Raw genomic sequence first — 22,702 nt, 5'->3', positions numbered from 1 at the left:
CTGCTGAAGTTTTCAGTGGGCGGGCTTTGTCAAATGGCTTGGAAAAACGCACTGTGTTTCGGCTCGGGAAACATCCTGCATTTTTTCTGTGTGTATAGCTGTCTTTTAACGCATACAGAATTCATGCGAAATCATTGATTTCTCCAATTAACAGGGGGCCCTTTTTGAACCTGCGAGAAGCAGTCTTTCAATGTAACAGATTTACTCCGGGGAAAGGCAGCATGACATTCAGAGTTGCTCAAGCTTTCAGCACCCGTATCGGACTGCGTGTATGCAGACAACGCTCAGAATCCCCTGTAAGATTCTCCCCCAATTCTGTTTTGCAGCCTCTTTCAAAAGGCTTTGCTAGTCACATTCCTAGGCTCATGACAGCATTTAAAAACATTCGCCACTGCGTTGGCCGGGAATCGAACCCGGGTCAACTGCTTGGAAGGCAGCTCTGCTCACCACTATACCACCAACGAACGCCCGCTAGAGCCCTGCAGGACACCACCAGAGCATGCTCACGATATCGGACGCTGTCTCCGGGACGTGCTGATTCCACACATTGTGAATAAATCATGATATTGTTAGTTACTGTAGCTAGACGTTCAAATGAGTTTCATGGCCAGATGGACTGTTTCCTCCAGCGGTATTTTTTTTTTCTTATAAAATATACTTTAATCAGAAAAAAAAACATCTCAAATGTAAACATCTCACACATTAACACTCCATGTAGTAAAAACAACGGCAGAACGGCGGTGATTGTCCATTATCAATCGTTGCAAGGGTGGGCGGATTTGCGCTATTATGAGAGTCCCTCCAAACCCTGCCACTTGCTGTTAACTATTAATCCCTGTACAGGGTCCATAGTCCTTTCCAGCGCTCCTTTGCCGTGGGGAAACCCCATTTGGCAACGTCGCGCTTCATCCTCCTCCTGAGGTCCGCCAGGATCCTCTCCTCCAGCTCCCTCGCTCCCCACTCGATGTTGTGCCGGATGAGATTGTTCCTCGTGTCCCACAGGCCTTTCTTTGTGAGGGACAGCAGCAGCCACATCAGGAACTGCGTCCCCTTGTCCAATCTGGTAGGTGCCAGCCCCAGCAGAATGTACTGGTAACTGAGCACCGCACCCGTCTCCAGGAGTTGCATGGTGTTGTCCATTCTGCCCCACACCGCCTTGGCGAAGGGGCAGCTCCAGAACACGTGCTCCTGAGTCTCCTCGATGAAACACGTGTCCCGGGGGCAATGCGGGTTCCTGGTGAGCGAGTGTCTGTAGAGGACCTCTCTGGTGGCCAGTCTCTTGTGTACGGCCATCCAGTTGAGGTCCTTCAGTTGATTGTCCAGTTCTTTAGGCTGCGTCCTTTCCCAGACTTGTCTGGGAACTTGCAGCCTTTCGTCGGCGACCAGATGCCCCCTCACCTCTTTGTACAGAGCTCTGTGGTTGGTGCAGAGCTCTGGCTGTCTCGTGGCCTCGTACCTCCTGCTCCACTTGACAGCGTGGGTGTAGAACTTCGGTCGCCTCTCTGCCTTGGGCCAAGTGTTTGACCACTGGACCAAGTGCCTCATCGGGACAGAGAGCCACAGCCTGACAAAGTACTGGTAGTTGTGGCCGATGGGCTCCCGCAGCGCCCGACAGAGGTTGCAGAAAAAGATGCAGTCGAGTTTCAGGGGGAAATGTGGGACATCTCGACCCCCTTCCTCGACCGGTTGACACATCCGGTTTCTCGTGATGTACTCGTACTTGCCGCCCCAGACGAAGCCGAAGATCATCCCTTGCAGCGCTCGTCTGAGTCTGGCCGGCAGCGGGTACACCACCGCCAGGTAAACCAAAGCCGGCAGGACGTCTGCTTTCAACACCATCGCTTTCCCTGTGTAGGACAGAGACCGCGTTTTCCACAGACCCAGCTTCGCGTTCACCCTGGCGATCCTCTCGGTCCAGTTGTTTGTCTCGTTGTCCTGGCTCTGGAAGGAAACCCCCAGTATTCTGAGGGGCTCCGTGCAGAGCTCGAGACCCTCCGGCGCCGTCGTCCTGTGCTTCCAGGGCCCGAAGAACTTCAGTTTGCTCTTTCGGCGGTTGAGCTTCGACCCCGAGGCTCTGGAGTATTGCTCCATGACCTGCAGGGCCCTCCTCAACCCCCTGTCCGACCTCAGGAACAGCGTCGTGTCGTCGGCGTACTGGGAGATCTTCAGGGTTTCCCCCGCGCCTCCCGGTATCTCCAGGCCGTCGATGACAGGGTCCCGTCTCACCGCCTCTGCTAAGGGCTCTGTGAAGAGAACATAGAGAAGGGGTGAAAGGGGGCAGCCCTGTCATACTCTGGATTCCTGGGGAATGAAATCCCCCAGGTTTCCGTTCACGTTCACTCTGCTGCCCACGTCAGAGTACAGAATCTGAATCCAGCGGCTGAAACTCTCTCCGAAACCGAAGAGTTCCAGCATCCTGAACAGATAGCTGTGGTTCACTCTGTCGAAGGCTTTCTCCTGGTCCAGGCTGACCACCATCATGGGCACGTTCCGGTCCTCGGCCCAGGCGATGGCGTCTCTGGTCAGCTGGAGGTTCCAGCTGACGGATCGCCCCTCCACCCCGCACGTCTGGTCGCTGTGGATGATGTGGGGGAGGGTGGTTCTCAGTCTGCCGGTCAGGAGCTTGGACAGGATCTTTACGTCCACGCAGAGCATCGTGATCGGCCTCCAGTTTTTGAGGTCGGCGGCATCTCCTCCCTTGAAGAGCAGGGAGATGACGCCCTCCCTCATGGTGTCTCCGAGTTTCCCCCGGCGGAAGATCTCCTGCACCACTTCCACCAGATCTGCCGCCAGGGTGTCCCAGAAGCAGGTGTAGAATTCCTTGGGGAGTCCGTCCGGCCCCGGCACCTTGCCATTCTCCATGGACAAGAGCGCCGCCTTCAGCTCCTCGGCCGTGATCGGACCCTCCAAGACCTCCCTCACCTCCTCTGGTACTCGTGCCTTCAGCCCCTCAAGAAAAGCATCGCCTGCCTCCACCTCCGTCTGCTTTTCTGAAAAGAGCTCCTTGTAGAAAGTGGTGGCCGCTTCTACTTTGTCGCTCTCATCCAGCACTTCCTCTCCATCTCCCCGTTTCAGGCTGTGGATCACCCTCTTTTTCTGGGCTCCTCGGACCTGGTTGAAGAAATAGGAGGAACAGGTTTCATTATTTTCATAATTCTCCCTTTGTGCCTTGACCAGGAAAGCCTTGGCTTTCTCGGTGTGCAGTTTGCGGAGCCTCTCCTTCAGGTCCCGTGCCCGGGCTGAATTGAAGGCTCCTCTCCCGTTAGCCGAGCTGTACTCCTCCTCGAGTTGTCTCTGGAGTCGTGCAGCTTCCTTCCTCTCCCTGGCCGCCTTCCGTCTGCAGTACGTCTGCGCCAGGGTTCGTGTCCTGTCCGTCACCGACTCCCACCATTCCACCACGGAGCTGTAGCCGTCCCTCAGATCGACCCAGCTCGCGTAGTCTTTCCGGAACAGTGCCCTGAAGTCGTCTTCCTCCAGTATCTCCCGGTTCAGCTTCCAGTACCTACGACCGAATGCCGGCAGGCTGGTGTTAGCCACCACCGTCAAGCGCTCGTGGTTGGAATACCACGCCGGGGACACCGTCGCCGACTCCAGGGAGCAGGTCGTGTGCAGGAAGATGTAGTCCAGGCGGCTGCACACTCCCCGGGAGTTTTTCCAAGTCGTTCCGGCGTCGTTAGGGCGGCACCGTCTGAAGCCGTCTACCAGGGAGAACTGCTTGAGTAGCGACTCCAGCTCTGCCGAGCTAGCATCGCTCCCCTTCTCCCGGTCGACGTTGAAGTCCCCGCCGAGCACCACCTGTCTGTTGGTGGTGCAGCAGCTGGCCAGGTCAGCAAACACTTCCTTCCGGATAGAGGGTTCCGTCGGAGCATAGACGTTAATCGCTCTCAACTTCTGCCCCCTCCAGTCGATGTTTGCAACCAGGATCCGGCCCTGCACCACCGAGAAGGAGGAAACCAGCGCCATCTCTGTGTTTCCGAGGAGGATTCCCACTCCGGAAGAGTGGACCCCTCCTACGCTCCAGCATGATTCTGGATCATGATTCATGATGGCTAGCGTGGTCGAGAGGTTTAACAGAACTATTAAAACAAAAATGTGGAGGTACCTGACACACAAAAACGATATGTCGACGTCCTATCAGATCTTATTTACGCTTATAACTATAGTTACCACACGACTATTAAACGAACCCTGGCTTCTGTTATGTCCGACAACTCCCTTGAGGTGTGGAGAACGGTCTATGACGAACACCACGTCAAAGTTTTCATTTAATGTGGGTGATCGCGTGTGGGTGTCCAAAATAAAGGGAGTGTTTGAGAAGGGATATGAACAGACCTTCACTGATGAAATTTTCATTGTCAAAGAGCAGACCTCGGCTCTGAGACCCTATTACAAACTGCAGGACTACGCAGGCGAAGACATTAAGGGCTCCTTCTATGCAGAAGAGCTACAGAGGATAAACCCCGCTGTTGAGAACGTCTACTGCATCCAAAAGATTTTAGCAGCCAGGGGTCGTGGCAAAAACAAACAGCTTTTGGTAAAATGGCGCGGCTGGAGCAATAAATTCAAAGGTTGGGTAAAGGCTTCCGAGGTCCGAGACATATAGAGGTGGTGAAAAATGAACCCCAATGGTTTCTATGTGACGCTGGCCAGTAATTCATCCTCAAAGATGTTTCCAAAGAACACCAAAGCGTACTTCACAGAGCATCTGGCAAAGGCGATTGACCTGGACGGGAGCTGGGAAGTGGGCCTGGTCGAGCTGCACTATTCGCATACACTAAACACTTTTGATGAAGATGAAGTTTTTCTGTTCGTCAGCGATGAGCTCAAAACTATATGGACATGTACCTTACCGAGAGGGTACTACAGCAACATCGAGCAGCTCTTGCATGAAATGAAACGGGCTGTGGAAAAATCCAAGTTAACGGCCGTAAGTCTTAAATACAACCCCATTAGCCGGTCGGTAAGGATTGTTAGTGATAAACGGTTTGTTATACAGGTGCATAACCGCCTGGAGAGGATGTTGGGTTTCAAATTGGGTGTCGGAAGTGTAAAATCACCGCACCCCGTCAATATGACTGGCGGATTTAACACCATGTATATATACACCGATATCATAGAACACCAGTTAATAGGCGACGTCTACGCACCGCTTTTGCGTTGTGTGCCCTTCAGAGGTGTGGATGGTGAATTCGTCACAGTATTGTACAACAAACCCAATTACGTGCCGGTGAGCATCGATCATTTTCACAACATCACTATTGAAATAAAGACGGATCAAAACGAGCACATGTCATTTGCATTTGGAAAGGTCATTGTCAAGCTGCATTTCAGACCTGTGAAAGCGACAAACATCTAAAAGGATGACGGTCATCAAGAGCTACGGGGATCCTTCTTTGTATACGCACTACTACAAACAACAGGCTGGTTATGGATTACCAGGATTTTCAGGGCTACCGGTTCAGTACGGCGCGGGTATCGGGGGTATTTTCAGAGCGCTATTTAGAAAAGCCGTGCCTTTTCTGAAACGAGGGTTTGAAATAGCTAAGCTGCACGTGGCATCGGCGGCTAAAAACATCGCCAAAAACGTGGTCAGCAATGTTACAAGCACGGTCATGTCTAAGGTGGCTGCACATCAGCAGGAAGGTTCGGGTCTAGCATACATCCGCAGGGGTGTCAAGAGAAAAAGACAGACGTCATCATCTCACCGTCGGGGGCCTCCGAAACCTGATAAAAGAACGGCTAAGCGCAGACAGTCAACTCATAAAAGCTTCAAGTCGACCAAGAAGGGCGTGACACACCGCAATCAACGAGATACGAAACGAGACATATTTTAAATATGGCTTTTGTTCACACGGGTCTGCAGAATGCGCCAAGTCAGAGCTGGACATATTTCAATTAGCTCCTACCCAAACAAGCATCGAGAAAAGCTTTTACATTACATTTTACATAGTTCCACCCCTCACGGCCCTAACGGAAAACGCACCTCTGGAGTTCTATGTCGCAGGCAACGGAGAAGATTATTTAGATTTAAACAACACGCTGCTCTATTTGACCTGTAAAATAACGGAAGCAGACGGTCGGGACATTGATGCGGCAGCCTGTGTGAGTCTGGTGAATTACCCCATCGCTGCCATCTTCAGCCAGGTTGACATCACCGTAGGAGACCGATTGATCAGCCACAGCAACAACTGCTATCCTTACAGAGCCTTTATAGAGTCTGTCCTGAACTACAGTGAAGAGACGCTGAAGACGCAGTATTCAACAGGGCTCTTTTACAAAGACACAGCCGGGCAACACGAGTCCACAATTTTGGACGGCCCCAATCAGGGGTTCCGAAAAAGAGCATCATACACGACGCAAAGCCGAAAACTGGAGCTCCTGGGTCACATTCACGCAGACCTGTTTTTTCAGGACAAACTACTACTGAATGGCGTAGACCTGAAAATAAAACAGAGATGCTTCCTGCTTAATGAACAATGTCGGAGAACACAAACTGAGCGTACTCTCTGTATCTTTGTTTGTGAAAAGAGTCAGAGTGTCACCCGGGGTCAGACTGGGACACACCGAAGCACTCCTGACGGCCAACGCTAAATATCCCATAGACCGCGTGCAGATGAAAGTCTTCAGTCTGCCTGTAGGGAGCTGTGTGTGTGACCAAGAAAACCTCTTTCTCGGGCAGTTACCCAAAGTGGTAATTTTGGGGTTTGTGGACAACGCGGCATTCAGCGGCAGTTTTACACAAAACCCCTTCAATTTTAAACACTACAACGTTAACTTTCTGGCTCTCTACGCTGATGGTGAACAAATCCCCACTAAACCGCTTCAACCAGACTTCCAGACATTGCGTCCGTGAATATTTTAATCTGGTGGAAACATCCGGGAAGCGTCTGAAAGACAAATCACTTCTGGTGGACCGCGAGGAGTACGCGCACGGTTACACATTGTTCGCTTTCAATCTCAGCCCCGACGACCAGTGCACAGGTCATTATTCACTTATCAAAACAGGTAATCTGAGAGCTGAAATACGCTTCACGCAACCGCTACCCACTACAGTTAACATGGTTGTGTATGCACTGTTCGACAACGTGATAGAGCTTGATATGAGACGTCAAGTCATTTACGACTTCAGCTAAAAAGCACGGGAGGCCACACAACCTGCACATAAAGATGAACACCAAACAGCTGGAAGACATTCTAACCCGAGACCACTACACCTGAGACAGTTTTCTAGGCGTGTTCCCCAGTGATGCCCTACCGCGCGAGAGACTGGCGCGGCGCCCTCTGAGTTTAATAGTTAATACTCACCCACACGACCGCCCCGGTGAACACTGGCTTGCTATTTACTTACCCGATGACAGGGGAGCAGAATTTTCGACTCCTACGGATTTTCACCCGAAGCCTTTTTTCTTTCCCAAGAACATTATTGATTTCTTAAACAGAAATGCTAATTCCATATTTTACAACAACAGACAATTGCAAGATTCTTTTGCGGTGACCTGCGGTCTACATTGCGTCTTTTTTCTATACCATAGATGTAAAGGCTTATCTTTTAGAAACATTTTAGAACTTTATTCTACGAATGCAATCCAGAATGACCGCATGGTGGAAATGTTTCTGAAAAACAGACGCCGTGTGAGAAGGAGACCCCTGTACCCTTTTAAGCCATTTGAAAATACGAATGTTCAATTATGCGGGTGTTTACGACAATTTAAAACATGTCATAAATGTTAATCGACCGTCTAAAATAAAAATGAAATCGAACCATTTCATTGTCTGTGTGGTTATTATTTAAAAAAGAACACAAAACATGAATTAAAATCAATACAATATTTTTATTATACATTCGCGGTTATAGCACTCAAGCTTTTTTTAATACATGTTACATCCAAGCCATTTTATTACAAACATTTTTAACTATATTGCTCACGCTTTTTAATATACATTTCAAGTCATTTATCACAAACACACATACCCAGAGAAAAAATGTTACAAAGACAACCATGTGGGTCGAGGTATTAATGATTGTCTCCTTTCAGCGGTTATCTTAGAGACCGGGTCGACTGTCGACAACTCTACCGGTTGTTTTAAAGTTTTGACCGACGCTGCACACCCCAGCGGGGTAGCCTTGAGCTTTTCAAGTAGCTCTCGGTTACCAGCGTTGGCTAGCAGGGTGCCCGGCACGTTGATTTCTGCCATAGCCTCCATGAACACATCCCAACCTTTTGGCTTCTTACCGACCGCAACTGGTTGCTGCTGTGTGAGAGCCCTGACAAGATCAATCATGTGAGAGCCCTCAACAGGTGCCCCCTTGTACACAAATTTCCCTTTTTCATTCCAGGCTATTAATGGTTCATTGCGGACCATGGTCTTCAACAATATCTCTGCATTTCTCCGGAACCGCTGAGACACGCTGTCCAAAATATACCCAAAGTCAGCGTCGCTCGATGACGGCGGTTGTGCTAACGTGCGTGATAGCTTGGCGGGTGCATTTTCCGGTAGTACAACAGTTAAAGTCCCCTTTTCGGAAGTCTCCTGGCGTACTAATGTCAAATACCATTGTAACACCTGACTGTACAATTTCACTTTTTCATATTCGGCCAGATGTGAGTTCTGAAGAATGTCTCTCATTTCATCATCCAACCGGCAGGTTGTTATTTTTCTCACATCGCTTTCGAGCCCAGACTGCTCTCGGAGTCGATCGAGCTGTTTCTGAGGTACCAGGTACATTTTTTCAGCGTGCTCCATTATTGACGTTGTAGAAGCCCCGTAATCAATTGTACTGCAATACTCAATAGGGTCCAGATAAAACCGCCGGACTGGTTCACCAAGAGTCTCTTTCTTTTAAGAGAAAGACCCTTTCGACTCAAAGTCTTTATAAGCTTACGCTTTCTCTTCAGGGTCCCAAACTGCTTAGCAGATAACGGTATGTTCCCTTTCAAGGTATTCAAGGCGATTTCAGCTATGGCCTGTACAAGATCATTTGATTGGTTGCGGCTTTTACCAGAAAATGTAAGAGAGTCAGGTTTCTCCGAACGCGTGAAGACATGATGACGCCCCGAACGTGTTTTTTCGACTGAGTCTGTGGTTGCGAGATCACCGACTTTTAGATTATTTAAAAACATAAGCCGTGGGTACATCTGGGGGGAAAAGACCTGTTCGCAAGCGATAGTCATCTGGGGTGTCAGCATTTAAATCCACCAACCAGTAACTGAAAGGTTTTTTAGTAGCGTCATCGAACGCTTCCAAAAAAAATTTGGCTTTACCAGGGTACATCTGCCGGGACAGGGTTGTAATCTGTAGTTTATCTCTAGGGTTTTTAAACAGCACCATGTACTTTGTATTTAACGCTATGGTTCTACTTTTCCGGCCTTGACAAAACACATTTTGGACGATATACATGATGCTGAGGTTTTGGTGGTGTACGTATTTGGTAAAAGCTTTTTCTATCTCATTATTTTCACACGCAGACTCCATCAAATCATCAACTATAATCAAATTTACTCTACCCGGCAGCAGTAGCTGGTCGTCGGAAAACAACGTCGGTAGTCCTTCTATAAATTGAATGTATGGAAATTTCACAAGCAACTCAGCGTATAGAGGTTGCCAGCAGCTGTAACACCAGACTATGTTTTCGGGTTTACGAGTCATAACGGTATTACCATTCTCCAAGAGTTGTTTTATCAAATAACTTTTACCGCAATTCGAGGGTCCGGACAAAATGCATGAAAAAGGGTGTTTTAACCTGACATCCATCGTGTTAATATCCGTAGGGCAACGGTGTCAAATTTTCTTGCAGCACCTGCTTGTCGTACACCACCTTCTGGGTTTTCTTTAAGGTCTGGGTCTCAATGCGCCAATCCTTTTTAACACGCACGATCATTGGCTGTTGAATAGAAATGTGTTTAAATTCCCGGCACTCTGCATAAGGGTTGACGCCATAGTCAAAAACCAAGTCCAGACTCTCAAAGTTAACTTTTTCACAATTGTTCACATTGAGCGTAATGCCTTTCACCTTTAAACAGGCTTTCCCGCCAGACAGCTTGTACCCGTACGACTTGGGTCCTGTTGACACAAACTCGGTGATGTGTTGTCCAGCATCGATTTCACTGGTCAGCTCACCCAAATAGTCACCCAGCCCCGGATTCCACTCACCCTCCCGGCTCACAAAGATAACGGAATCTGTGTCGTGGTACAGACAGCGGCCTTGCAAAGCATTTAGCAGGTTGTATAACTCCAAGTGGGCATAGGCGGTTGTAAAGCTAGCGATGAAAATGTTAGTGTTTGAATGGCCTGTATAGTGGTGTTCAGTGTGTTTCCACGTAACACAGGCTGTGTTTTCATTGATAAACTCGCAGGCTGACACCTCATGATATGGCGTAAATAAGTACCTGAACAATTCATCGGGGTTTCTCACGATGGTGGTCTGTGGTAAATTGTCTCTTTGCCCATACTTGCCCCACAAACGGTTCGAGGCAAGTTTTCAAAGCTGTCTTTTGGCTGGATTCCTTTTAATGTTGCCGGGGTCCAGCCGGACACCCTCTTTTTCATAATATTTGCTGATATATCTTTGTTGTTTCGTGACATCTGTACACCACTCTGGAAACCCCGAAGCTTCCTGTTTCCCTTTCAGATGCAGTTTGATGTAATCGGAAAAAAGATCATGTGAGGCCTTTTCGAAATGCCAAATTTCGTAAATTTTACACACTCTATACCCCAGATCTAAGGCCATCTGTAATTCAGGGGTGCACCAGACACCACTCAAGGTGCGATCTTCATCACTGTGCTCTCAGGGAGTGGTCTGTTTTGTTTCAGCACACGTACGACACAGTGTGAAAAACTGTTTTTTGTCAATTCTGGTTGGAAGAACTGGAAAGTACAAACGTCTGGGTGGGTAAACTTTCACCTTCGCTAAACCGAAATATTGTTTTAAATCTCCAAAGTTGTTATATATTATTCGGGGGTGCCCCAGTGGGTATTTTTTATTTTTGTTCACAAACGGATACAGACTGGTGAAATCATAGTAATGAATTTTTTCACCGGGCTGCGCTGTGTAATGCAAACAAATAGCATTTGTTCTCCCCCCAAAAAGCGAATCGCGCAGTTGCAGAGGCTCTGGTAACTGAGCAGCTGTTAGAAATTTACCCAAGTCTCCATTTTCAACAAGCATGTCTCTGAACTCGTGCTCCCACAAAACACGCACGTTAAAACCTCTCATTTTGAGAAAATTAATTTTCACCATCGTCTTTCTGTACAACCAACCAAAAGTAGTGTTTGTCAGCGGATTAAAATCGTTTTCACAATAACAAACGCTACAACCGTGAAAAAAGCAACCGTTGAACTCAAAGGCTGTCTGTACTCCGTCAATTACAGCATAACCATCCAGAAAATATGGTCCAACCTTGAACTCACTGGCCGTGGTTAACGCATGTTGGATTTTAACGGGCTCTGTGTGTTCGATGTACATAAGCCACTGAATGCTGGGTGTAGAAAATCATTTTTGCTGGCGGTGGTAATTGTCATGGGGTAGCAACGCTATCGTCTCTTCCTGTAAGAACATAAGTCTGAACATGGCCATGCAGATACTAGCGATGGTCACAAACTGAAAGGGGTCGATGCACACAACGCAGGCCCCTGACTCAGTCACGCGTGTCTGTCTGGTCATATGCATGACCTTGTCCCAATACCTGACACAGCCTTCTCTTAGAATTGCCACATCCAACTGGTAGTAGCGTTTCAACTCTCTCTGTAAGTTAAAGACACTTCCCTTGCAATCTTCATACCAAACCAAAAACTCTGCTTTCTCGCTCGGCAGCATGTAGTTAACACCGTAACGTTCTGGCGGCGGCATCGGGCCAACATAATTTTGGTTTTCGGAAGTGATCATCAAGTGTGGAAAATGACCCTTACCCCCGGGGAACCCCATGGCTGCCGGCAGTTTGCTTAATTTCATAGGTAGAAAGCTTAGAGAATCAATAAATCTGATGTTCAGAGCTTTTACGGTCATACACATTATCTTACCACCCTGATTAATTAGTTCAACGTCCATCTTTTCATCTAACAACTGTCTGATTACTAGGTAATTGTCATATCCCTTGCCATTGTGCGATATGAACGTATTGTTTTTGAAACGTCTATCGATAAATTTACACACAAAATCCTTTAGACAAGTTTCACCATAGAATTCACAGCTTCGTTTATTGTCAATATGAAGGGCGTGGACGTAATTTGGTATGTGTGTCCCCGTTTCTTGCATGCATTCAAAGTCGAAAAAAATGTACTTGTTTGAAAGTCAGGGGTGTCGATCACGTTGTTACAACGCGAGCACAGTTTCTCTTTACATTTGTGACTTGCGAGGTTATAAACCCCACATTTCTCACAAAAGACCCTGCGCTCACACTTACCAACACCCGTCGCCGCATTCTGAAAGTGTCTCGCCAAACACTGAGAGCTACAACAAAAGACCTTACAGGCCGGGCAATTCTGAATTTCTGCATCAGTTTCGCAACACTGGGGATCTAAACAGGTTTTACAAGCTTTAACACAGGCGTGTGCGTTCTTGTGGCTATACGCCGCATGGCAGTTAGTGCAAAAATACGCCGCCCCCACAAAAGCTTTAATATTTAAAACCCCGTAAAAATGCTCTTCATGCAGTAGAACAAAAAGTATTTTAGAATTTGGTGGTGTGGGCCCCGTTGTAAAATATTTCCAATCACCCTGGTCGTGGTACAAAATTTTAATGACCACCTTTAAATGTTTTTCAAAAGCGGTAATGTATGACAAACTAATTTTCCGATTCTCTGGAAAACCCAACTCTTTGTGCATTCGTTTAGCGCCCTGTAACATTTCCCCATCGGTACAACCTTCATTCAACAAACCGTACACACTCCTGGCGAAACACAGATTACCCCCCGTGTAATGTAAGTCGATAAGGTGCGCTTTTTTCCGAGCAAGTACCCGGCTGTACAGAACAGATTTAAATCTTCGGCGGGCACCCCCCTGCATATTCCTAACTATCGTCACCACTAATCGGAGGCTGTCATCAGTGATAACTTCTGTGTGGCTCTTTAAGAGGTCTGAGATGTGGCTTAAAAAATCGGCAGCATTTAATTCTCCGGGGTGTCTCCTGCGTGAGAACAAAGGTTTGTTAAAACCACCCGCAGTCAAACGCAGCTGTACAAAATCATTCGCCCCGATGTTTGGAGAAAGTTCATCCAATATTCTCTGGACTGCACCATGCACAGCGTCTATAGCCTGTACATACGAGGCTATTCTGTCAAGATTAACAAAACGAAATTCTTCATGGTGCTCTGTTGCTCTAAAATTATTATAAGACCTGTTATAACTACGTATACGCTCCAGGAAAACTAAGGGGTCTCTTTTCGCCCCTGCACCGCCACCAACCTGATTCAGATCGTTCAGCACAACCGGTTCTCGGTTTTCAAAGTTACCGACATCCTGTTCTGCTACAGCACCCCCGGGCATTAAGTTATTTTCTACCACTGCATTCTCATTGCGTGGTTCTGGCGGCCCTTAGGAAATCTGATGCCTCTCTCTGAATCTTTTGCGACGCAACAAACATGCTTTTGACAGTTTAATTCTTTTATTAATGTACAAACGCTTGATGTTGGCAAGCGGTCGGTCTTTTAAACACTTTTTAGACCGCATGTTTAGCCATTTATCCCTGTGGGTCTTCGCCAATGAACCATGAAATAGCATTATCAGGTAATGAAATCCAGAGTTTAGAGTGGCATCCTCTTTAGAAAATACGTCTAAGAGGCTAGCAGCGTAAACCTGGATCGGCTTTGGAAACACGGAATGTACACGTGCTAAAGCGGCTCTTAGATTCTCTAAATCACGCTTTTTATCCACCTCATTAGTGCCCACCGTTGATACTAACTGTGTAATATACCGCACTGAATCTCGCACATCACCAAACACCAAGTCTCTAATTGCATTATTATTTCGCTCCAAAGGCTTGACACGTTTGGTTTTGGGCAGAGTATTAACAGCCGCCTTCGATGCGGTCACCACCTTAGGGTCCGACGTTTCCGCCACATTTGTTTCGCCGCTCGTCGATACAGCTGCTGAGTGAATAAATAAAAGACTTTTTAATACCACGCCAATGCTCCATATCTCAAAATCAGAAAACTTCACTGTGATAAAAATAAAAGACTTTTCAACACAACAATCAATGCGTTCTAAACGGTTAAATTCAGAAAACTACGATAACTATGATAAAAACGCCACACATGTGGCGCATCCTTACACAAAGGGCTGCGGGTGAATGGAACAAGTTACCCAGACATGTTGTTACACCGGTTTCCTTTAAGACTGTGGTGGCGCTACTGGGTCAAGCGGCATGGTTAACGGCATATAGACCCATGGCACTTTAAAGGCTAAGCAGTTTTAAAATAAGGCTTTTTAACACCCCCAAACAAAAAACTACGCGAACTAGGATCTTTCAACGAATTAACATTCTAACAAAAGAAGTAACGGTTGCCGTAAGTGGATCATAACACATCTTGACCATGCTTAAATTATATTAACCTTTGGTTGTTGATTTGAGATGTTTTGAGCTCGTTGACCCCGTTAACGTGTTAGCGCGGCATCGCAGTTTATTTTTTGAAGGTTTGGGTTCTGCACGGAGAGGGAAAATACCATTAGTGAAAGAACTCAATGCCGCAAATTACCAAAAAATAGAAAAATGGTGGGAATTTTTATTATAGACACGTTTAAATGGGCATGCTAAAAAAATGTTTTATATAATACCGACCTCTTCTTCCAGGCGATCTGATAATATACTCTGCACCCTCTGGTATAACGTGAACATCTGCATGTGTCTCCACAAGGTTTTGCGGTGGTATTGTAAACCGAAACGAGGTTTTTTAAATGTGTAGCGACTTGTCCCTTCGCCCACGTCTGTGGAATAGACACATACGTGTATTGGTGTGGAGAAAGAACCCCTGTGTCTTTAAGACTCTTTAAGCGTTATTCAAAGCATTGTCGTAATTACTCACCAGTGTTGGGTTGTGCCGTAACTGGTCTTTTTAGAGTTGTTGTTTTCGGGGCTAATGGAAATGAATGGATACACACAGTCACGAACACATTACGGAACAACTCCCTGGTAATTCCATTATAATAATTCAATATTGCCTAGTATACAAATATTATACAATGTTTTGCAACTATAGCTAACATGAGACATGCAACGTGACGTTGTAATTTTCTCACAATAAGCCAGATATACATAACAGATATACGAGAGTCCTCGTCTTCGTCTATCAAATCGAAAAGTGTTAAGTCTGTAAATAGACTATCTTCAGACTGTTGTAATTGATCGGTGTGATCCATTCTGACGAGTTAGTCGATAACGCGAGACTGTAAGAATTGGAATCCATCCAAAACTTCGCCTGTTACACCGCTGGTACTTATACCCCAAACCGATAAACATTCTCTTCTAAGAAACACACATGGCCCCCCCATAAAACCATTAATCTTAGGTATCATTGGGCATGCACGTACTGGTCTGTAGAAATTATTTTAAGAAACATTTTAGAAAACGTTTTACACCGTTATAATGTTAAAATCTATATTATTTTAAGACATACAACAGTGTCTAAATTTCATAGCGGTTAAAACGTGGTGAAAATGTGCCTCGGTGTCTGTGTTTGATTCACCAACAGACCACTAAGAATATTATTAAGCAAAATGTTTTTTATTAACGGTAACGCTATAAGAAAATGTATCTATTCTTTATAGCGACGTGTTCACAAACCAAGCTTGACGTTTTGAGGTTTTATTTTTTTGGGATGCGATGTTAAGAACATTTTTGCGTGAAATACATGTGGTGATTGTAAATTAGAAAACTTTACATGAATATAAAATGTATATACAAAACAGCATTTAAAACAAATGAAAAACTATAACTCCTATATCCGTCCGTTTATTGTCACTGTTAATTGTACCCGCTTAAAATTTAAAAATTTTATAAACTTTCACGCTGAGGTCAATTTTAACCCCCCACCCCAACTCTGCATTCCAGAGCCTTTAACTACCGTGACGCCGACCCCCCACCAAAAATATCTCTAATACATGATTTTAAAACTTTAAGATCAATCCGTTAAAGTATAAAGAACAACACCCATCATTTGTTGCCTGTTAATACCTTAAAGACTTTTATGCTTGCGGTGTGTGGAAATTTATTTCAAACTTTCGAAAAAAGCTGTCGCGAATGTGTTATTAAAAATAAGCTGTGTCTTATTACATTATTTTATAACTTTAAGACCAACCCCGCGTGTTCAAAATTTCTTGTCTGGTCAAACACATCATTTGTGTTTGTGTTGTGTGTTAATACTTTTAAAGTTTAAAACTTATAAACTGATAAGTGAATACTTTTCGCAGCGCGCCCCTGGAGCTGTCAGACACCACCCGTTGTTGGGAGCTGCGAAGATGGCTTCTTTGTGTGGAGAAACACCGGGGTCCGCTGCTCTACAAAGTGAAGAGGTAGGTGGCTAAAATATTTTTTCTGATCGTGGAATTGTTGTATCGGCGCTTAGTGTATGTCATTTTAATACTTGGTCTTCTTTTTAGCAAAAACCCGACCCCTGTGATGGGGTGACAGCGGCGGGCGTGTGAGTTCAGATGGGGTACCAGATATTGAAGATCTGCCGGGTGTTAGCGATGATACCTCGCTACAAATGGTAAATATTAACGAAAAACTTTAGCTCAAAAGTGCGTTAAATGCTCGATATTTTAGGTACAAAGCATTTCTATTTTGTTAAGCCTTCCTTTTCTTTTTCCTTTAATAGAATAAAGAGGAGGTCGACGGGTCAATCTTCAGACTACCAGCACAACTGAATGTTTCGTGTCTATGCTTGTGTGTTCGACCAAATGTTAATAAAGCTGATGCCCAACCAGGTTTAGCTAACGATGTCCCTAATGAGCCCGATGTTATGGCCCAGATTGTGAAAGCAGTAGTTTATTGCATCTTCAAACACTGTTTAAAGGGGGTTCTGGTTGATGACTGCCCGGCCTGTTTGATTGATCATCCCGGTCAGCGTGGTCATACACCTGTCTGTCGGGTACACAGATGGGTTTGAAGATGTGACGGTTGCCGCTTTAGAAATTTATAAGTCTCTCAGTTTAGCCCGAATTTTATCGGCTGTTCTGTACACCACCAGGTGTCTGGGTTCGTACACCATTACAAATGACACTGAGCGGGACATAAAACAGTTGCTGAAAAACATAATTGACGACCGCTCCCCATACGCGCATGTACACACCATACTTGAACAGCTGGATGAAAAATTAGTAGCCGTGACTTTTGATGCGTTGCAAAAGAAACACTATTCTTATTTTTACAGGCGCAAAAAAAAAGATCTATGTAAAATGTGAATACAGCTTTCACTCTGTTTTACAGACCCGGGTGTGCCATCGTCCGAAGAATGAAGAATTTCGAATGTATACGTCTGAATTCTTACTAAGAGTGCTTTATACACTTCTCTCTACAAAGCCTGATATGCAAAACAAAGAGTCGAATGCTAATGTCCTTAAATTTGTTAAAGAGATAGATGTGTATGTCAAGAACTTGAATGAAATTATTGCGGATCTGATGTTTTCAGATCAGAAACAGAAGCCTGGGGGGTTCTACAGTGTGTATTCCAAAATACAGTGTGTTTTGCACAGAACCTGTGGTAACACCATCCCGCTGATTACGCAGGCAAATTTTTTTGCTCTGTTAGATCGGATCGCCCAGTGTGGTTCGCATGGCTTTAGACATGGGGAGCGGAAGGGGGTTATGAATGCTTTTTCAGATGCCTCAAAGTTTCTCAGCAATGTTGGGGTGGTGGTTACGCGTTCTGAACAAATTTTCCGCACCAACATTTAATTGTTGAATGCAAACAGGAGCCGGTAACGCATTTGTACTGCGATGTTTCTGTGTTTGAAACCTACTGTTGAAATAAAGCGGTTCACATTTCACATACTTGCAAACAGGAGTCTGTAACTTGTGTAAAAAGTGTACTGCGCTGTTTCTGTGTTTGAAAACCCACTGTTGAAATAAAGCGGTTCACATTTCACATGGTGTTTGTCCTGCGAGTTCTTTCCGTGAGACTTTACGCAGTCAGTGTGTGTGTGTTAGCTTACAACCCTGATGCCTCTGAGACACGGCTTGTGCAGCGTATAAGCACCCCGGCCACCCGACCGCGGCTGGTGCCGCTCACACCCCGGGATCTCGCGGCCATCACCAGACTCCCCGCGCCGCCGTAACTACCCGATTCCCTAGGGTTATAATAGAGCGCACTCAACCCCGCTGCAGACATGGTCCCCTTCCAAACCAATACACACTTTCACACACCTAAAGCGAGGGATGCGCAGCCTTGGGGCTTTTGGACCCTGAGGCTCCGGACCGACCGGCCAGGGAGGGGAAGGCGGGAGTTCCGACCCTTAACGACACACCATTGGCTCCTAAGGGGGCGTGACATGCACACATAACAACACGCCATTGGCTGGCAAGGGGGCGGGACATCCACCCACAGCGGACTCCCATTGGCTGGAAAAAGGGTGCGTGGTACCTGTCAAAAGTTTGACAAAAAATGTCGCTTTATACTACTACTACTGTTTCCTCCAGCGGTATAGTATTGCAGTGAGACAGCACGATGCCTGCAAGACTATGTCACGCTAAACGCCACAGATTGTGTTTGTCCGTTCGTGTCAGTCGTCCTGCAGCTACGAGGAGTGGGACACAAACATGCTGCAATGCTTTCAGGACGTTAGGATTTGTTTGTGCAACATCCGAGAAGAGTACTTGTGGCTTGAATGTGAACTGTACGTGCCCGCCCCCTTTCCTCTGTAGTGCATGAGTTCCTCCCGGCATGCTCTTCGTCATTGTTCTGTCATCTTGTATTTAAAGGGTTGTATTTCTGCTGCTGAAAATAAGCAACGGTTTTCTCACAACGCCCTTTGTTCCCGACGGAGACCTTGTCTGTCATGAAATTCTTCAAAACCTCGAGCTATAAGAAGAATAAGACAAATATGAAGCGTTACAGCAACGACATGCCATGAGATGATTGATAACGATTTCCATAGGATCCCTGCTGTTGCCTGGAAGCCGGCAGCTTTGCACAGCGGCAGTACCGTAGCATGTGAGGTTTAGCCGAGGCGCGATTATTGCTAGTTGAAAACTTTTCCCAATACCCCGCTTCCGCCGGTTTGCAATACAATCGGCGAAAGCAATTTTTGACAGTCTCGTCAGAGACTGAGCAAGGTGTTTAAAGACAGATTTTGTCATGGTGACATCATGGTAGAAAGAAACGAGCTTGTTTCTTCTCAACAAAAACGCTCTTTAGCTGTTTCAGCATTATGCAGGGAACAGCGTCTGTCGAGATCACTTTTGAGACAGCGCGAAACGCCGTGTGTTGTCAGTTTGATTTCACATTGCTCGTAGCGGCGCCTGGCTTTGGTCTGTCAAACGATAGGTTGCGCTTTTTCATGCTGCATCGTCGGCACGAGTGGAGCTTTTTAAACGTCTGTACTTACTGCGCCCCATAAGAAATCATTTGTCCCCGTTCAAAAGAGATTGTGCGATGTCCTGCAGCGTTCGCAAAGCAAACCTTTGACAGTTTGAAAAGAGGAATTTATTCTGCTTCCTGTGCTTGCAGTAGTTAAAAGTTGAACGTCTTTACACGATCAGCTGCAGTTTTCAGTGGGCTGGCTTTGTCAAATGGCTTGGAAAAATGCACTGTGTTTCGGCTTGGGAAATATCCTGCATGTTTTCTGTGTGTATAGCTGTCTTTTAACGTATACAGAATTCATTCAAAATCATTGATTTCTCCAATTAACAGGGGGCCCTTTTTGAACCTGCGAGAAGCAGTCTTTCAATGTAACAGATTTACTCCGGGGAAAGGCATCATGACATTAAGAGTTGCTCAAGCTTTCAGCACCCATATCGGACTGCGTGTATGCAGACATCTCTCAGATTCCCCTGTGAGTTTCTCCCCAAATTCCGTTTTGCAGCCTCTTTCAAAAGGCTTCGCTTTGCTAGTCACATTCCTAGGCTCATGACAGCATTTGAAAACATTCACCACTGAGTTGGCTAGGAATTGAACCCAAATCAACTGCTTGGAAGGTACCTATGCTCACCACTATACCACCAACGCACGCCTGCTGGATCTTTGCAGGACACCACCAGAGCATGCTCACGATATTGGACGCTGTCTCCGGGACGTGCTGATTCCACACATCGTGAATAAATCATGATATTGTTAGTTATTGTAGCTAGACGTTCAAATGAGTTTCATGGCCAGATGGACTGTTTCCTCCAGCGGTATAGTATTGCAGTGAGACAGCACGATGCCTGCAAGACTATGTCACGCTAAACGCCACAGACTGTGTTTGTCCGTTCGTGTCAGTCGTATTGCAGCTACGGGAAGTGGGACACAAACATGCTGCAATGCTTTCAGGACGTTAGGATTTGTTTGTGCAACATCTGAGGAGAGTACTTGTGGCTTGAATGTGAACTGTACGTGCCCGCCCCCTTTCCTCTGTAGTGCATGAGTTCCTCCCGGCATGCCCATTGTCATTATTCTGTCATCTTGTATTTAAAGGGTTGTATTTCTGCTGCTGAAAATAAGCAACGGTTTTCTCACAATGCCCTTTGTTCCCGATGGAGACCTTGTCTGTCATGAAATTCTTCAAAAATCTCAAGCTATAAGAAGAAGACGACAAATATGAAGCGTTACAGCAACGACATGCCATGAGACGATTGATAACGATTTCCATAGGATCCCTGCGGTTGCCTGGCAACCGTCAGCTTTGCGCAGTGGCAGTACCGTAGCATGTGAGGTTTAGCCGAGGCGCGATTATTGCTAGTTGAAAACTTTTCCCAATACCCCGCTTCCGCCGGTTTGCAATACAATCGGCGAAAGCAATTTTTGACAGTCTCGTCAGAGACTGAGCAAGGTGTTTAAAGACAGATTTTGTCATGGTGACATCATGGTAGAAAGAAACGAGCTTGTTTCTTCTCAACAGAAACGCTCTTTAGCTGTTTCAGCGTTATGCAGGGAGCAGCGTCTGTCGAGATTACTTTTGAGACAGCGCGAAACGCAGTGTGTCGTCAGTTTGATTTCATATTGCTCGTAGCAACGCCCGGCTTTTGTCTGTCAAACGTTAGGATGGGCTTCTTCATGCTGCATCGTCGGCATGAGTGGAGCTTTTTAAACGTCTGTACTTACTGCGCCCCATAAGAAATCATTTGTCCCCGTTCAAAAGAGATTGTGCGATGTCCTGCAGCGTTCGCAAAGCAAACCTTTGACAGTTTGAAAAGACGAATTTATTCTGCTTCCTGTGCTTGCAGTAGTAACAAACAAAGTTGAACGTCTTTACACGATCTGCTGCAGTTTTTAGTGGGGGGCTTTGTCAAATGGCTTGGAAAAACGCACTGTGTTTCGGCTCGGGAAACATCCTGCATGTTTTCTGTGTGTATAGCTGTCTTTTAACGCATACAGAATTCATTCGAAATCATTGATTTCTCCATTTAACAGGGGGCCCTTTTTGAACCTGCGAGAAGCAGTCTTTCAATGTAACAGATTTACTCCGGGGAAAGGCCCCAGTGGACAAAAGACGTATAATATAAGTCTATTAAACGCATACCTTATACGTCTAAATGTGGTCCGCAATTCGTCTAGAATGAAATTCTAATATACGTCTTTTGTTATATGTCAATTATACGTCTATGATTAGATGTTCATTATACATAAATGGTTGGAGTTCTATTATACGGATAAATTCAGAGGACTATTATACATGTAACCGGGTGGTTACGGAGTGGATATTTGAAATCTGACACTGAAATTGGTAGCTGTCGCTTTAAGACACACATGTATGAGTGACATCAGTGTGCCAGTAATTGTGGAAGTGGACATCGTAAAGTTGAGTGTGGTGTGTGGCTATGGGTGATGTGATATTCTTTGCGTCTCGGATTAGACGAGATTAAAGGAAATTGCCACTACCGTATTTTTTTCTTTGTCTTTGTTATATTAGTAGCACTTTGTGCAACCTGGTGTGTGTATATCTCCATGTATATCTATGTGAATCTTTCGGGTTAAAGGTTATACTGCATCCAATCTAAGTTCTGTTACAGAAAATAATACAACCACTCATTTTTATGATTTCATGCAGATCCAGAATAAAAAGAATCCCCATTTAAGTTTATTGTAGCACGGTGTGTTCTTTCCCAGGCTACATTAAAAACGTGTTTGCGTTTGTTTGGATGCATTTGTTTGGGTGCTATATTATGTATTTTTCATATATAAGATATAATGATGTGTTCCTGCTTAGACATTGCACAACTTTAAAAGCTATTAAAACAGGTTTCGACAGTTAAAAACCACTTTTTATGCGCGAAACACGGGTGATTTTTCTTCTTCCTGATCAGCTTAGAAATCTGTGTACCCTGTAAGGCTTTTACTACTTAATTAAACGTTTAAAATACACGTTTCGAATAGAAAAAATCATATTCTGTTGGCTTCCTGGTATGTAGAACAAATCAGCAGGTCTTTTGTTCCCCAATCAGATGATCACCACAATTCACACTCAACCACATCACAGATCTGCCACACACGCCTCGGGACAGTGACATCACTGTCTTTCATATGAATCCTTTCATATGGAAACATTTTGAGACTGCGCTTAGTACGTAATTCAG

The 22,702-nt window shown here is 45.7% G+C and overlaps 1 protein-coding gene, 1 long non-coding RNA gene and 3 other non-coding genes across 6 annotated transcripts; 3 read left to right on the top strand and 2 right to left on the bottom strand.

Moving 5' to 3' along the window:
* Nucleotides 1-392: 392 nt before the first annotated feature.
* trnag-ucc (transfer RNA glycine (anticodon UCC)) lies at nt 393-468 on the bottom strand. The gene has a single exon. It is a non-coding gene; the product is annotated as a tRNA-Gly (tRNA).
* Nucleotides 469-471: 3 nt separating this feature from the next.
* LOC148810576 (uncharacterized) lies at nt 472-14,906 on the bottom strand. Its single transcript, XM_088909066.1, has 3 exons — nt 14,774-14,906; nt 1,005-2,243; nt 472-479 (listed from the first exon to the last, which is right to left on the bottom strand). Exons 2-3 carry the CDS (start codon nt 2,089-2,091, stop codon nt 472-474), a joined length of 1,095 nt encoding a protein of 364 aa, XP_088765192.1. The 5' UTR covers nt 2,092-2,243; nt 14,774-14,906.
* Nucleotides 14,907-15,006: 100 nt separating this feature from the next.
* LOC148810575 (uncharacterized) lies at nt 15,007-17,850 on the top strand. 2 transcript variants are annotated; one of them, XR_016086618.1, is made up of 4 exons: nt 15,007-15,124; nt 16,402-16,503; nt 16,591-16,700; nt 17,420-17,850. It is a non-coding gene; the product is annotated as an uncharacterized LOC148810575 (long non-coding RNA). The 2 variants fall into 2 exon arrangements; XR_016086617.1 differs by having other exon boundaries at nt 16,809-17,850.
* A 1,263-nt stretch (nt 17,851-19,113) lies between these two features.
* On the top strand, nt 19,114-19,255 carry LOC148810574 (U4 spliceosomal RNA). The gene has a single exon (XR_016086740.1). It is a non-coding gene; the product is annotated as a U4 spliceosomal RNA (small nuclear RNA).
* Nucleotides 19,256-20,807: 1,552 nt separating this feature from the next.
* Nucleotides 20,808-20,949, top strand: LOC148810573 (U4 spliceosomal RNA). Its single transcript, XR_016086731.1, has one exon. It is a non-coding gene; the product is annotated as a U4 spliceosomal RNA (small nuclear RNA).
* The last annotated feature ends 1,753 nt before the right edge of the window (nt 20,950-22,702 follow it).

This window comes from Atractosteus spatula (assembly GCF_055471065.1).
Source record: "Atractosteus spatula isolate fAtrSpa1 chromosome 26 unlocalized genomic scaffold, fAtrSpa1.hap1 SUPER_26_unloc_1, whole genome shotgun sequence".
Classification (NCBI taxonomy): Eukaryota; Metazoa; Chordata; class Actinopteri; order Semionotiformes; family Lepisosteidae; genus Atractosteus; species Atractosteus spatula.
This window is presented reverse-complemented; position numbering and strand designations above follow the sequence as displayed.

Excerpts from the sequence above, each read along its gene's own strand:
- LOC148810576 (XM_088909066.1), bottom strand. The coding sequence starts at position 2,091 with ATGGAGCAATACTCCAGAGCCTCGGGGTCGAAGCTCAACCGCCGAAAG.